The 16,445-nt window shown below is 39.8% G+C and overlaps 2 protein-coding genes across 2 annotated transcripts; one reads left to right on the top strand and one right to left on the bottom strand.

Annotated features, from left to right (window-relative positions):
- Positions 1-836: 836 nt before the first annotated feature.
- On the top strand, positions 837-7,923 carry svopa (SV2 related protein a). Its single transcript, XM_023299001.3, has 16 exons — positions 837-1,197; positions 2,580-2,737; positions 2,844-2,929; positions 3,044-3,142; positions 3,591-3,662; positions 3,850-3,974; positions 4,063-4,126; positions 4,818-4,943; positions 5,040-5,168; positions 5,282-5,355; positions 5,511-5,587; positions 5,716-5,820; positions 6,153-6,264; positions 6,346-6,427; positions 6,546-6,635; positions 6,728-7,923. Exons 1-16 carry the CDS (start codon positions 1,163-1,165, stop codon positions 6,938-6,940), a joined length of 1,647 nt encoding a protein of 548 aa, XP_023154769.1. The 5' UTR covers positions 837-1,162; the 3' UTR covers positions 6,941-7,923.
- Positions 7,924-8,390: 467 nt separating this feature from the next.
- Positions 8,391-14,674, bottom strand: LOC111588560 (D-amino-acid oxidase). Its single transcript, XM_023299002.3, has 11 exons — positions 14,530-14,674; positions 13,280-13,480; positions 13,085-13,199; positions 12,611-12,687; positions 11,885-11,950; positions 11,309-11,363; positions 11,047-11,151; positions 9,774-9,856; positions 9,318-9,435; positions 8,924-9,022; positions 8,391-8,847 (listed from the first exon to the last, which is right to left on the bottom strand). The coding sequence occupies exons 2-11, from the start codon at positions 13,471-13,473 to the stop codon at positions 8,722-8,724; spliced, it is 1,038 nt and encodes a 345-aa protein (XP_023154770.2). The 5' UTR covers positions 13,474-13,480; positions 14,530-14,674; the 3' UTR covers positions 8,391-8,721.
- Between the last annotated feature and the right edge of the window lie 1,771 nt (positions 14,675-16,445).

Raw genomic sequence — 16,445 nt, forward strand, 5'->3', positions numbered from 1 at the left:
AAAAAAAAAAAACTAGAAGACGAAAGAAGCTATGCTCGCAATGATATTGAAATAAAAGAAAAATAGATTAGATTGCACGCGATAGTGAAATAAAGTGCAAATATTGCACAGTCAATTTAAACATTGCACACAAAATAGAATTATTGCATATACAATTTAATTATTTATTACTGAGCAATTGACATTATAATGTTGTTCAGTGTTAAGTGCCCAATGTGTCAGCTGATAGGATGTTGGGATTAGGTTTATTTCTTTGTTTAGTCACAGTTCTTTTCATGTTTATGTGTAATATGATATTTTGCTGACAAGTTCAGATAAAGTAAGGAAAAGCAGCTTGATGTATTTGGTCATTTTCATAGTCAAACTGGAGACAAATAAACAGTAGCTACAAAACATAATGTTAAGTAGATTATTTTTTTAGTCATTGTAGCCAAGCCATAAAATCTGTTCTCTAGTAAGTAATTCAACTCACTTTGTACATTTCGGTTGCTTAATTCTTATTCAATTCAACCTTAAAGCGTTTGATCTGTTGTTTTTGTATATGTATTAATTTTGTTCTATTTTATTTTTTTTTCTAATTTTTTGTCTGTTATAGATGCAGTTTAGTTTTATTTTCCACCCCCCTGCCAAGCGTTTCGGTTTGCCACCGTTCTACAGATGGAACACAGATAAACTTGCATGATACAAACAAATGCACATCTCAACAAAACGTGCATGTTCGCATGGTGGGTTTCCTTTAGGAGAACTACAATACAAATCTAATGTGGTCATGTACTTGGTGCCAACTGGATTAGATAAGAAGAAGACCACTGATAAACATAAAACAACAGTTCAGGCAGCTCCATATTTGCATCATGTGGCTCAGATCTGGTTGAGTGATGTCCGGTCAGTGATCAGGTTTGTGTTGCTGCTGATCGGTGGTATGTTGACCTCAGTGATCGGTGATCATGCGGATCATCCTGAGCTCATCCGATCACTCTCCCCTTCTCTGCGTGTCTCGTGCTGAGGCTGCTCAGGGCGGCCTCTGATTGGCTGACGGGAGCAGGTCGCTGAGAGACGGTAAGTCGCCGGTCTGGTCGCTCTCCTCGGTGCTGAAGCCGCTGAAGCTCGTCGTGATAATGTGAAACGGCGATGAGGGCGAAGGGAGCCGATAAACACCAAAATGGACGATGATCTGTTCCAACTGAGACAGCTGCCGTGAGTAAACCACAGCCCGCGTTCGTCTTTTCCGTCCATTTTTGCCCGTAAACAGCACGTTTGTCCGCCGCGTCGCCTTCTCGCAGCTCCGTGTTTGATTAGCTCGCTGGATCACAAACATCCCGACATTCCTCAAAAGCAGCAGTCAGTTAAAACCATTTAATGACCTAGAAAATGCTCAGGAAACATGAGAACAACACAGCATCTCGTGGCTGGGCTGCTGATGCAGTTTGTTTACAGTCGCAGGCTTTTCCGAACAAATCAATTTGGCTGTTATTTATTCATAAGGACGCAGATTTCCTGTGGTTTCTGAGCCCATAAGTTTTCACTCTTAACTTGTGATTGTGTTGGCTGTCATGACTCAGTAGCTAACGTGATTTATTCCAACGCTGCTGCACATAATTTAAGCTAACGGATGGCCCATAAAAGTGCAGCCTGGATACCATCACAATCACAATCCGTTTTATGGTCAAGGAGGTTTTCACATACAAGGAATTAAACTTTGGTGCTTTGGTGTATAACAGTAAATATTGACAAGTAGAAGAATGTATTGATCGATAAAAACATGATACTGAAGCAAATGTTGCAAGCCAAGGCTGTTGTAAAGTGATAATACCAATATTGTCAATGGAATTTATGGCATGAGAATGTGCAAAATCCCACAGTATACTATTTAAGGGATATTAAAAGATATTTCTCAGGCACTGCATGCAACAAATGCTACAGAAAATGTTCAGAATTAACCACTTTGACTGCAAATCCGTTTCACTTAAGCAAGAAAAGACGTAGAGCTACTTTTTAAGTGGTTGTTACAGCAGCCTATTGCTGGGTAATTATATATTCGCTTGTATGTATTTCTTCCTAAAGAGATTGGAAATATAAATTACAGTGGTTTACAGTAGACGACAGATATCCCCTATCTCCTCCGCACACTGATACTTCACATTGCAAGTAGGCTATGTTATGTAATTACAGTGATTAAGGCATCACTGGCACTCTCCACGTTCTCTTTCAGTGTTTCATCCTAAACAAACCGTCAATTATCTACATGCGGAAGAAGATTAAGCCTTCCATCTACGGGAAAGTGTGTGTATCTCTGGGTGTTTAGCCTTTAAAAGCTTGCCAGACACTAAAGCAGAGAGTGCAGAGGTGCCAGTTGGCCTGACATGGTTCACCCATAGGACTGTAATATCACCCATTCACAAAATCATAGCCAGAAAAAGCTCATATCACCTAGGCAACAGCCTCCGACTGTCATTTGTACTCAGCTTTGCCCTGGCACTCGTCTTCTGTGACTCTTCCGACCCACCATATTGCAGATAAGTTAATCTTCCTGGACTTTTTAAAAAATATATACAATTATTTTACTTTTTTTTTTGTAGTGTTGTCCGTTTTCGTCGCACAGGTGAGAGCACACGCTCTGAGGAAGATGTCGAGAGTAGAGAACAGGATGTCAGGACTGCAGAGCAGACTGATCTGGAGTCTGTGGCACTTGCAGAAGTAGCTCCGGTTCCTCGGGAATTTGCCAATCCGACTGATGGTACAGTATGACAGGGCTGCTTTTTCCTATGCTTCCCCATTAGACTCCCACTCTCGTAATATCTTTCACACGTCACTCAAGATTCCCATCTTTTTCGTTCCTTCAGACACATTTATGGTAGAAGATGCCGTAGAGGCCATAGGCTTTGGGACCTTCCAGTGGAAACTCTCCATCCTCACTGGTCTGTCCTGGGTGAGAAATGCTTATTACTAAAATAAAAAATAATTTAAAAAAACTAACAGCATACACAATATTGTGTCCACTACAGTCTAATCCACTGTGTCTCTGTGTTTTCTGTTTGCTCAGATGGCTGATGCTATGGAGATGATGATCCTCAGCATCTTAGCCCCTCAGCTCCACTGTGAATGGAGATTGCCAAGCCTCGAGGTGGCACTGCTTACATCGGTAATGGCTCCCCAATGTCTGTAAAGTGCTCATGCTTGCAGTGGCTTTCCTGGTTTTAATTGATTAAAAGCTTAAGGATTATTTTGATATCAGCTTTTAATGTTGTGACATTAGACAGAAGGTGCAGTATTTTGATTATAATGACTTTCAAATCCGTATTTACCTCTGTGAGTATAATACAAAACAACATTGAAAACAAGGGAATTACAGTAGATTTTATTAAAAGTTTTGCATGGAGGCACTGAGTAGTGCACCTTATTACAGACAAAACAAAATTTTGCATGTATTTACTGTGATCTGTTGCCCCTAAGACTCCTCATTTTAGTAGCTTAAACTAAGATAATGTGCTATAACACCAGCTGTACGTAGTTAAATTCATGCATGTTTAAGCTGCTGCACCTTGCTCCAGCCCACTAACATTTACACTTAGTTTGTTTCATTGATACAGGCAGTGTTCATTGGGATGATGATCAGCTCCTCTCTTTGGGGAAACATATCTGACAAATACGGCAGAAAGACAGTAAGTTCTAATAACGCTCCTGTTGACATGGTGCTGACTTATATGTAACTGTGTTTACAAAAGATGGATTTTGGGTTATAGGTGTTAAAAGTTCAGCTTCAGGAGTGAGCCGTTTATAATGTCGATCCATATCTGATCACCATTATTCATTCAGCAGCTTGTTATGTGTTGATCATTGCACTCACAGGGCCTGAAGATGAGTGTGTTGTGGACCATGTTCTATGGCCTGATGAGCGCCTTCGCACCTATATATGGGTGGATCCTCGTCCTCCGTGCGCTGGTGGGTTTTGGCATCGGAGGAGCCCCACAGTCGTGAGTAGCCCTCATTCAGCTCTCTAGATACAACATTGTGATTACTGGCTGGAGTTTGGTTTAACACTGAGGTGTCCCTCTGCATAAGGGTGACACTGTATGCTGAATTTCTGCCTATGAAGTCCAGAGCCACATGCATCCTGCTGATTGAGGTACGGACTACACTGCACTGCTAGCTCATTTTAGATACACAAAAATATAAACTCAGCATACAAATGATCTTCTTTTTACTTAGAGAAAAAGCTAAAGGTCTAATTTCTATTGTTAGGGTTAGACAGGGGTTAAATTTAGCCAATTAGCCAATCAGTTAATCAGCATCTTCATCTGAAGGCTTTACAAGACAACAATCAGACAGGGTGGCTAGCACACAGACACCCCACCGACCAGTAAATATAAAGTCCACCTTAAAATGCAGTTTTATTGAAATGACGCACTGTCACAGATGACAAGAGAAAAAAGAGAGTGGGCTGTTGTCATGATGGATGCTGATGTGTCAGTTAGAGCTGTAGTCAGACACTTTAAAGTCCGCAGCTCCATCATTTGTCGTCTATGAAATCCTTTCAGACATCTCTGGATGGACGTATCTGATACCATGACCTCTAAAATGTGAAAGCACTTGTTGCTGACTTGTGATTTCTGCTCTACAACCTCACTCTCATTGAGCCCATTATCGTTTCCAACATACTGTTTTTTTTCATGAGATTTGTTGTAGAGATGCTGTGTGTTGGAATGCAATTCTCCTATGTTATTAAAAATATTACATGCTGCTTTTATGTTTTTATTAGTATGATTTTGATACCAAATCTCTTTTTCTCTTACAACTCACACTCACTGCCATTGCAGATATTTTGGGCTCTGGGCACCGTGTTCGAAGTCCTGCTGGCAATCCTGGTGATGCCCACTCTGGGCTGGCGCTGGCTGCTTGGCCTCTCCACCATTCCTCTCTTCATCTTTGCCTTCCTATGTTTTGTGAGTGTGGTGCTATCAGTCCTGAGCTGTTCTACAGTATGACAAATCTCAGCTTTCATCAAGTTGACATGCTTATTTTTCGGGTGTGGGGAGCAGTGGCTACCAGAGAGTGCTCGATACGACGTGCTGACAGGAAACCAGGAAAAGGCTCTGGCCACACTGAAGCGCATCGCCACAGAGAACGGAGCACCGATGCCTCTGGGAAAATTGATCGCTGCCAGACAGGTACAATCTGTTCCTGCAGGACACACAGGCTCTGAGTGTTATTTAGACATCATCACGTATGATCCTCTATCAAACTGTCAGGTCAGTTTTTTTGTGTCTGTTCTTTGAATTAGGAAGATCGTGGGAAGATTCGAGACTTATTCTCATCACACTTCCGCTGGACAACAGTTCTGCTGTGGTTTATTTGGTAAATGAATGAATGATAGTGAAACCCAATCTTAACTTTAGTCACTCTTCACTGATTTTCTTTCTAAAACTCATGTTCTTTTGTGCAAAGACATATTAACCTGTGTCTTTTTTTTTTAAAATTAGCATGGTTTCATCCTGTGTGTCTCTTGGCAGGTTTGCAAATGCCTTCTCTTACTACGGACTGGTGCTGCTCACCACAGAGCTGTTTCAGGAAGGAGGTGCTTGTGGAAGTGAGTCACGGGTCGACAGAAGGGCTTGCACACTTGACGACTGTTGTATTATTGCAAAAAGCATCACAAAAGAAGTCACAGTCAGTAGGCTGACTAAGTGCTGTTTGTTGTTTGATGTCTCCCTCTAGTGTCCAAAGGGAATAAGAAGGAGCTCCGGTGCAGCTTAGAGTGTAAATACCTGAATTCTGATGACTACAAAGACCTGTTGTGGACGACGTTATCAGAGTTTCCAGGTACAAATCACAACTATCATCCAATATATTCTTCAGTTAAATAATTCTAGTTACTTTTGGTAAATAAATGATGTCCTGATGTAGTGTTTTGGTAATGTTTTAGCTTGTGATGTAATTGTTGTCAGATTAATGCTGACTAGATTTAACTTACAAAGATATATATTATGATTACAGTAATAATTTAAGGACAGTTTAAGGTCAATGCTTGACTTGAAAAAAATATCTGTATACATATTTAATAAAAACTTAAATCTGGCCAATTTCTACAGATTTAAAGACAAACCGATGTTCATTTTTGAAACAAAGTCGCTGATTATGTTGATGTTCTGTAGGACTGCTGGTGACACTGTGGGCTATTGATCGATTGGGAAGGAGGAAGACCATGGCGTTGTGTTTCCTCGTCTTCTCTCTGTGCATTATCCCACTCTATGGCTGTGTTGGGAGGTAAAGTGTGCCGCAGACTTTAAATTAACAATTATATGTGAATCCTCAGTTCATACACTGACACTGGTTTGTCTTTTGCAGATCGTCCATGACAGTGTTGATATTCATCGCCAGGGCGTTTATTGCAGGAGGATTCCAGGCTGCGTATGTATACACTCCAGAGGTGAGATATCCAACCAGAGTGCAAGTTCCTTGTTTGTATTGTGTAAAATGCAAACAGTTCAAAGTAACAGACGAGTAAAGAAAGACAGAATATCATTAAGGCAGGATATTTTCTGCAGGTGTATCCAACAGCAACAAGAGCTTTAGGTCTGGGAACAAGCAGTGGAATGGCCAGAGTTGGAGCTCTCATCACACCTTTTGTTGCACAGGTGACTCCCAGCTGCCAGTTTTCTCATAACAAAAAGTTTGGAAAAAGTGTTAATGTCATTAACTTCAATCATGCCTGGGCTTGTCCCTGCAGGTGATGTTGGAGTCCTCAGTGTACTTGGCTCTCTCAGTGTACTGCTGCTGCTGCCTCTTAGCTGCCGTCGCCTCCTGTGCACTGCCGATCGAGACGACCGGCCGCGGCCTGCAGGAGTCCAGCCACCGTGAGTGGGGACAGGAGATGATGGGCCGGGCCTCCTCCCACAGCTCGGGGGGAATCCCTCACTCCAGCTCTGGCTCCCAGGGGTGAGGACACGTCGGCCGGAGCGCAACTGAGAGGCAACCGCCGTGAAGAAAAGGAGGCCAGACAGCTGAAGCAGCTCTCTGAGTCCCCTTCTGTGATTCTTCAGTTTAGACACCACAGTGGAGCCAGGCAGCACAATAGTTTTACAACATGTCACTATACTTGTAGTCTTTAAACACCATTGCTGTCACAATTTTGCCACTGTATAGCTGCACACAGGGTGACTGGAAACACCAAACGACCTGTATGAGTGCAAAAGCGACTGATGGACACATTGAGGAAACTTCAGATGAAATGAGTGAAAATTCAAATACTTCAAAGTATTTGAATCCTGCTTTACTAATGCAACAGAAGCAACGAAGTGTTAAAAGTTCAAACAACTGTCTTTTTCAAAGAGCCTTAAAACTACCTGTTGAGATTGTGGCTGAGAGAGCTACTCTTGAGAAAGCTGCTGCTGTTAGCGTACTGGGCATACATGCGTATATAAGAAACAGCTTTATCTTGTGCACACTAATTGCCTGCTGAAATACAGTAATTACAAACTCAGCTTTATTTTAAAAAAGTGCATTTTTGGAGTAAACAACAGATCCACATCATCAAATCAACAGAACATTAGAATAAATAAGATCTGGGGTTATTTTTTATTTAATATTCAGTTACTGTACAGTAAGAATCCTTTTTAAATTTTGTGTTGGATGTGTTTTTTTATTTAATATTTTAACATGATGAATATTTATTTCCTGCTGAAGACATGAGGAAAATGCAGGTATTACTCTCCTAATAATGAAAATGCCACCTCATGTCTTCATCTTCATGTGGTGATATTATTTATATCAAGCTGTAGCCTTCATCTGAGGATAGTAACACCAGTGACATCATACAGTCGACAGTATTTCATAATTATACCACAAATGGAACAAATCCACAGAACCTAGACTGCAGGTGAAGACATGCTACAGCATAACAATAAAATAATATAAATCAGAGTATCAAGCCTCCTTAATACAGTTTGTGTGATTTGAGAAGATGACATTAACATGAATACACTGTATGATGTCATGATCTATAAACCATGCTGCATCTTTTTGCTCTATTTTACCAGACCTGGAGGCTGCGCTCACAAAGACCCGCACATGCATTTTAACAGGACGTTTCTTTTGTCTTTCTGTAAATATTGTATCAGTACCTGGTTTAGTTGTTGTCTTTGATTTTGTTTGTAACAAAGGTGTTGTGGAGACAGACTTGACCCAGTCTTATTCTTCGAGTAACACTCTGAGCAAAGTTTTGTTAAAAAATAAATAAAGGAGATTGCGTAGCAGAGTTCCAGCAAGCTGACTGCTACTTGACAGTGTTTGAAATATAGTGCTGCATTAAGTGTCTGTGTGCACAGATTCTTGTCAACACACTGGATGTAAATGTGTATGATACTATAGTAAATACTCTTTGAAAAACAAGCAGCGGATACATGTTGTTATTTATTACAAAAAAGGAGTGATTTTATCAGTTACAATTAAAACATTCACTTCACAGTTAATTATTATTATTAAATTACATAAACGTCTTTGAGATTCAAGCATGATTTTGTTACATATCGATGTGCCATCTCTTAATCCATGATGCAAGAACAATTTATACATTACATTATTTTAAATTGGTGTCATTACCCCTCAGATAATGAGATGCTAAATATCTGTTTGGTGTAAATGTTTGTACAGATATAAACACCGTGTGCACCAATGCTGAGATTTGAAAGAGGAGTGCATTAGTCGCTACTGCCACACACAAATTTACAAACGTGCTTTTGGACCTTTGCCTTTTTGTTCCACGATCTGACTGAAGAGCCTCGCTGCCTCCTCGGCGCAGCCTCTGTGAATCGTGAGTCCAAAACCTCCATGGCCATAGTTGTGTATCACCTGAATCAGAGCCACAATAGTTTAGAAATCAAATGATATCTTATTCGAAAAGTACTGCTTGGAAGTTAAAGTCTACCTCTATTGGACCTGCAGCAGACTTTATGGTTTCTCTTTCCAGTCGGATTTTGCTGCGAACAGGCCTGAGGCCGGACCAGTCCTCCACTATCCTGGCATGCTGAGGTTAGAGAACAAGTCAGAAGCATTTTAAAATTTCAAAGTTTGCTAGAAAAGATCAAACAAAACAATTTACAAAGGAATTATTTGTCCATCACTTTTTTGCATTGTGTACTGGCAAATTTATGTTATTTTTCCTCTAAATTGCTAACATTTCTCAAAACTGAATTACAGAACAAGAGTGCTAAATATATGAAATGCAAAATGCTAAATACTTTAGCGCTTCTGAGGACTTACTGTAAATAATTCATTACAGTTAAAACAGAATGCCTCTTTATGGCCTCGTAGCATCTCACCTTGAGACTGGGCTCCAGCTGGCAAGCATTTTCCCAGATTTTCTTATGGTCAGTGGAGTTGTTGTGTTCACTCCAGTTTCCTAACTGGAAAACCCCACCAACTGTCACAAGGCGACTCCTGCAGACACAGAAGTTCTGTGTGCTGTTGAAAACAGCTCTCGTTTTCTGGCTTCGATATACTACAACCTAAAACAACCTGTGACTGGACAACAGAGTAAGACCACTGCAGCTACTGCTGGCATGAATTTGATGTTAGAAGACATACTGTAGCTTAGCAAAATTTCTTATGGAGGAATGCTGGTGAAATAATAACAGAGAAAAGTAACACCTCACATGTAACCTCCTGCAAATCCAAAGGTTGCCCAATACTACCAGCCAACACTACAAACATAAAGATAAGAGGCTGGATTGTTGTGCAGTTCAGTGATTATCAGTGTGCTGTGTTAGGAGAACTACCCTGGAATGATATATGGTGAATTGTAGGTTCCTGCTGTAAAATTGTGAGTAATAATCCAGTGTTTCAGCCACGGAGCTTCCACCTGAAACACAGAGAAACAACAAGGGGACACACATGATTCTGTGGTTCCTTTATAGCTGATTATACAAACCAAAGCTTCTTAAAATCTTGTTCTCAGTCTACATTTAGACCAAACAGCAAGTCAGTTCATTCCAACCCATACCTCGTGTTATCAGTTCAATACATTATGGCAAGTGACAGGTTCTACTATGAAATCAATAAATTGTTAGTCATGTTAATTATATAGTTCAACAGGAGATTGTTTAACAGCGATCCTGTCCCCACATGAATGTGGTTTTATTGTAACTTATTCCATTATCATTAACATATTTGTCATGGAAACGTTAACTGCTGGAGGGAGTGTCATTGTTTGCCTGATATCAGAAAGAATTCACATTGAATGGACTCAGAGGTCCCCAGTAATGTAGAAGTTGGTGCTGAGGTCTCACATTAATGCTGAACCAGAGTTATCAGCTACAAATGCAGAATGTGTTTGTTTTTTCCAGTACCGAACTTCTAACTAGTGTAAATCTATTAAAATACGAAAAAACTGTTGAGCCGTGTCTGTCCCAGTTTCATCCTGATCCAGTCACAGGAGATGTGACGTTTATAGTATAATCACAAATCAGATTTCAGAGGTTATATTCTGTTTGCTGCTAGTTTTAGGTTTATTACTTTATACATGGATCATCCATTAAATGAAAACGACAGATTGGTGAAGTGTGATTATATTGCTACAATGCAACATTCTACTGGGAAACCTTTGGTCCTGGCCGTCATGTGAATGTTACTTTTATCACCATCTAAATATTATTGCCGGTCAAGCACTTCCCGCCAGAAGCTGTGTTGGCGTTAGAGTGACCTACACAATATTAGAAGGTAGTTTTGATGGTGAGGCTGATTGGTGTATGCATTAATTTCTGTGTCTGTATCCTGCAACTTTGTTTTCAAAAGGTGCTATATATATTTAAAGAAAAAAATTGTATTAACTTACTTAAACTGATGCAGCTGACTGCAGCTGACTGCAGCCATCTCTTCCACTAGACTTGAATGTATTTTTACTGTCTTCACCGCCTTCAACTCGAATGTATGTTGCTTAGAAATTACAAGTGAGCTGATTAAGCGTCATTTTGTTTTCACCGATTTTTCCAGAGCTTTAAGTTCTACATCTGATATTAACTATTCACACACATTAGAAGCTGCTCATGTCACCTTCACTATCTGGCCACGGCCTGGTTTCAGTTCCGGGTCCGGCTGCAGCGCTCCTGATCTCATCCCAGTGCAGTTTATGATCACGTCTGCCCCAGTTTCTGCCACCTAAAAGCAGTAAAAGACGAAAAGAGATAGTGACAAGGTGAGACATAACATCTGCATTTGTCTTACAGTGAATGTTAGGACATTACAAACTGGGTAAAAGTACCATGTACCAATGTTCAGTGTATACCAACTGTATTAATGAGATACTCTCACTAACCTCTTTGAAGGACTCTATTTTCCTGTGATAGAATTTCACACCCCTTTTTTGCAACCTGGAAATAAGACAAAAAAGGAAAAAAGAAAGGATGAAGATGTATTACCTACAACAATGTCCAAAATTCTTCAATTAGTCACTGTTCACAGCACAACACAGGGAATTGTAAGTAGATGATTATACGGACTGACAGACTGACAACTTAGCATCTGAAATGTGGCCCTGACATATCTGGTGCCAAGCTGCTCTTCGTAAAATCTCAGAAACCAATAAAGTTGTTTTTTTCTTTAAGTAAGTTAAGTATCATAAAATGGAAATACTCAAATGAAGTACAAGTACCTCAGAACTGTTATTAAGTGGGACCACGTGGTAAACTTTTGAGATTATTAAATAAAGTACATTAAAAGTCACTGAAAATAATACTACTAATAAAAAAACTTGCATAAGCAGTCAGGTGCTTTCTTTCATGTTTTAGAAGGTAACAAATGATGAGCTCAACTCGTCAGCTTGTTAAGTTTTGGTTTAAAAAAACAAAAAAGGTGACGCAACATGAGAAGTCACTGTAGGTTAATCACTCACCAGTCCATCAGCCAAGGTAAGTAAGATTTACCTTCCACCATGAGAGCAGTGTTGAACCAGCCATGTCTGGACCAATCACAGGAGACAGATGTGTTAGAGAGTAGAAGCGCTGAAACAGAATTATCCATCCAATCATACATACAAAGGTATTTCAAAAAAGTTCTCACAGGAGAAAGGTTGTTTTTGTGTTATTTTTCAAAACAGTCTCCTTATATTTCAATACACTTTGTCGATCATTGTTCAAACTTCCCTATCCCTTCATGGAATAAGGTTACATCTTGAGTCAGTGTGTGTGACTTCATCATCACTCTAAACTGTTCTCTTTCATTCATTCAAACATTGGTGTTTTTATGTGCAGTGATATAAGGCTTTGTAGTGCACAGTTATGCCCCAGAATGGAGCTGAGAACTTTTTGAAGTAGCCTCATATTGGCATCTTTAATTTGGAACCATGCAATATATTGTCTAAGAGATCAACTGGAAACTGATTTTAAACACTGAAAACTTAGATGATGAGTTTGATATTCAAACAGAAGCACCCTCTGTGAAGCTAAAAAAGTGTGGAAGGAGTTTCTTTCATTTGTTACCTGACATTTTTATACTATAGCAGATGATGTTATGTCATAAAGTTAGGATTCGTATTTCACTATTGGCTATTAACCAACTGTTTAAGCTCCATTTTACGTTCTTTAAGTGTTTTATTTCTTCTTTTTCATGGAGAACTTACTTGTATCCAGGAAACATCTGCAGCTCTCGCTCTGTGAGCTGCCTGAAACCAAGGACGGTATCTTTAAATGAAGGATCCTGCAATCAAAAACAGCAGTGAGAAAATGTCAATTAATGTGCTAAAAATGTTTTGGCTGTGTTTGTGTTCACAGTAGGTCAGGATACAGAATCCCAATTAACCCCCTGAGTCTGAGTATAAAACCCAACCCTGAGTGAGGCCTCCCTGTTCATGTTTCCCAACCAATGCAGGCAACCATCCTTTGTGCGGCTGAACAAAGCTCTACTTCAGTGCAGCTGAAAGCGAGTGGACTTTGTTTATGGTAGATATTGCATATGAATGTGACAAATGAGTGAAGGTGACACTGTAACTATAAATACATTTTACTGGACTTTTGTCCTAAAAGGCCTTAGACTGAGCAAAACCTTATCTTTGAGGTCAACTTCAAAGTTCATTCCCCAGAAATAAAGCACTCACTGGTGCATGTTCATTGCAGAGGTTGTAGCCGGACTGAAGGAATATACCCATCTTCACAGACTCTGGTGAGCTGAGCTGGCTCAGCAAGTAGTCAAATGTCTCCTTATTCCACTTTCTAAAGGTGACAAAACATACAGGATTAAACTGTGTAGATAAAGAGGAAAAACAAAGCACAGCTAAAGACAATTCACTTACGTCTCCTGGACGTTCCCCTTATCGTAAAGGTACGGCTGCCAGAAGCCAGCAGCTCCATCGCTGGTGGTCAGCGGAGTGAACTGGTCCGCATACACCTCAATGGTCAGCGGACTGACGGTTGAGTGATACTGCTCATAGATGCTCTGGGCTGTTGACAGGCCGATGACTCCAGCTCCAATCACTGCAACCCGCATGTCTGCACTAACACGCCACACACCGACTCTTACCCAAGCATGAAGGCATCTTACATGTAAACACACCGACATCGTCTTGGAGGACACAACAATCTGGATCACAATTGCACTGTAGTGCATTCTAACACATTAGATATGACCTTAATAGACAAAATACATGAAAATTAAAAATAAAATAAATATTGATGCCCAAAGGTTGATTGCTTTGTTCTGGAAAGAAACTCGCCGTAAATCTGTTACACACCGGATAAGACAAATTATGGCCAGACTTTCACTAAAAAGATCATTATCATTATATGATGACTCTTTACAAACTATATGAAAGATCTGGATTTAACAGCGAATAATACAGAAAGACACCAGTTTGTTGAAAACCATGTAGGCTTTAAAATAACAAAATGAATTTGAAATGACATATTGTGGTTTGAATATTCTGTCTGTTAGACTTAATGCATTTTTCGCCATAAAATGGAAAATGAACAGATGAGAAGCAGTTAATTGAGAGGAGCAGTTCCCTATTCACTTTTTCATTTTTACATTTGTTTTTGTTTTGTTTCTTAAATTCTATTTTATCTTTTACTTGTAGATCACTGTGTGCTCTTTGATTATGCATGACCAAGAATGTATAAATCTATAAAGATAAGATAAGATAAAATACAACTTTTTAATTACCAAGTTATTGCTCCAAAAAACAAAATTACAATGAGAAGAACTAGTTGTTTCTTTCAACAAATGCAGATATGGTTCACAAAAAGACGATTTTTATTCTCTTATTATTTCCGCATTTTAAAGAATTGATTACTTTTAAATGATAAAAAGTGCTGGAAATAAGAAGACATAATATTTAAAAAAAAAAAAAAAAAAAAACAACTGTGCAAAAGTTTATCTGTCCACTCTCTTCATATAAAGCGACGCATTACGTAACAGCTGCCAACATGTTGAGTGAATGTGCGTAAAGTTTGAAGTAGCAACACGTTTTGTGACTAATATTTGTGTAAAAGTTGCACGATACAGCTGAAAACGGAATCTCTGTTTGTAGAAAAAGTGTTGTCTTACCTTCAGAGGGGCCCTGGGCCGCTGCTGCGGGAGTGTTTTCTGAGTCCTGATACGATTCACAGCAACTGAACTGTCACATGGCCGAGGGGCGAAGAGCGTAGGGACCCTGTACGGACGCTGCGTTCAGTGCCTGTCGTTTAAACAAGCGTCTGAGAGTGTGAAAACCCTCTGAATTCTAATTGTGATCATAACTTTGGCACCGAGGTTTTCTCCTGACATGTCAAAGGACTGCAAACGCACCACCAAAAAAATACAACCCCATGTCGGCACTAATAAAATAAATGTAGCTTCTTTCTTTCTTTCTTTCTTTCTTTCTTTCTTTCTTTCTTTCTTCCTTTCTTTCTTTTAGCAACTATGAACTACAAATTCACAATGCAACATAATTAATAACACACATTACTTAATTGTCTTGTCTGGAAGGATTTTAAGGTGAGCAGAACGGGCCAACCACCGTGCAGTAACAGGTGTCTTTTTCCAGTTCTTCCCACAGAATGTTTCTGTCATTATTCCCATTCTGCCAGCATCCTCTGAATGCAGCACTACACTACTGAAAGACAGCCAGCTCACTTGAAGTTCAACATGCCAAAACCTTGAAAGCACCCTGAGCATAGTATTGAAACATCACTGTTCTTAAACGTTTCTGAACCGACTCAGTATTTAAAATAAATGTGATCAAAACAGATACAAGATGTTTTTACAAAAGTGTCAGCACCCACTCTACTTTTTTTTCTTCTTTCCTTTTTTCTGTCTCTCTTACATCAAGCATTGATGCAATTTCTGCAGTATCCTATCAAATGAAATGTTATAAAAAATAAAGATAATGGTGCACTATTTGTTTGTTTGAGCTACATGAATGTAGCCCGAGTGTGGGTGGACTACTGTACTTTTCAGAACTAGTTAATGCAAATTTATATAAACAAAAATATATGCAGCTTTCCTCTCTCTTTAAGGTAAACTTTAAGCAACCTTCAACAGCAGTGACCAAACCAAACTGGTTTACGTGTTCCATCCACACTGTACGTGGCTGACTTTTAAATCATGGCTTACTGTCCTACAAGGCTGTCAAGAAGCCCCTGATCAATGAGAGACAGAGGTTAGCCCGATGTTGTTGGGCCCAAGCACACAAGAACTGGACAGCCAGGAACTGGAAGAAGATTCTGTGGTCAGATGAGTCCAGTTTCCAGCTTTATCTTCCTCCTGCTAATGTGAAGGTACGCAGAAGGCCAGGCGAAGCATTATCTCCAGCAAGTACACTACCTACTGTCAAGCATGGTGGAGGCAGTATCATGGTTTGGGGATGCATGAGTGCTGCTGGTGTTGGTCATCTCACATTGAACTCTGCCAAGTATTGTGCCATTCTCCAAACCCACATGCTCCCTTCTGCACGTGCACTGTTCTGTCAAGGTGAAAACTGGATGTTCCAACAAGATAATGTCTCTTGAACACATCCAGTAGAACTTGTCGGTAGGAGCACAGTATCCAGGTCTTAGAGTGGCCAGCTCAAACCCTAGACATGAGCCCCATTGAAAATCTGTGGTAGATTATCAAAAGGTCTGTTTCAAAGTGTAAACCAAAGAATTAACAGCGGTGATTCAAGGAGAATGGGACAAGATTACCCCTCAACAGTGTGAAAGGCTCATGGGGAACATGCCAGCCAGGATTAGAGCTCTACTGCGTGATAATGGCAGAACAACTGAATATAGTTTTGCTTGTAAAAAATAAACAAAAAAATATGTGTATTTGTTTGTGTCTTCCGAATGCAGCCACATCTTTTGTAACAGAAAAAGATTTTTCCATAAATATTTCATGACAATATTTGAGATTGCAAAAACTTTTTTTCCACCACTGTATTTACACCTGCGCTTATTATTTTTAGGACACTTCAATGCAGCTGCGATGAAAAAGAACTTGCTGTT

The sequence above is a fragment of the Amphiprion ocellaris genome, chromosome 6 (genome assembly GCF_022539595.1).
Source record: "Amphiprion ocellaris isolate individual 3 ecotype Okinawa chromosome 6, ASM2253959v1, whole genome shotgun sequence".
NCBI classification, from domain to species: Eukaryota; Metazoa; Chordata; class Actinopteri; family Pomacentridae; genus Amphiprion; species Amphiprion ocellaris.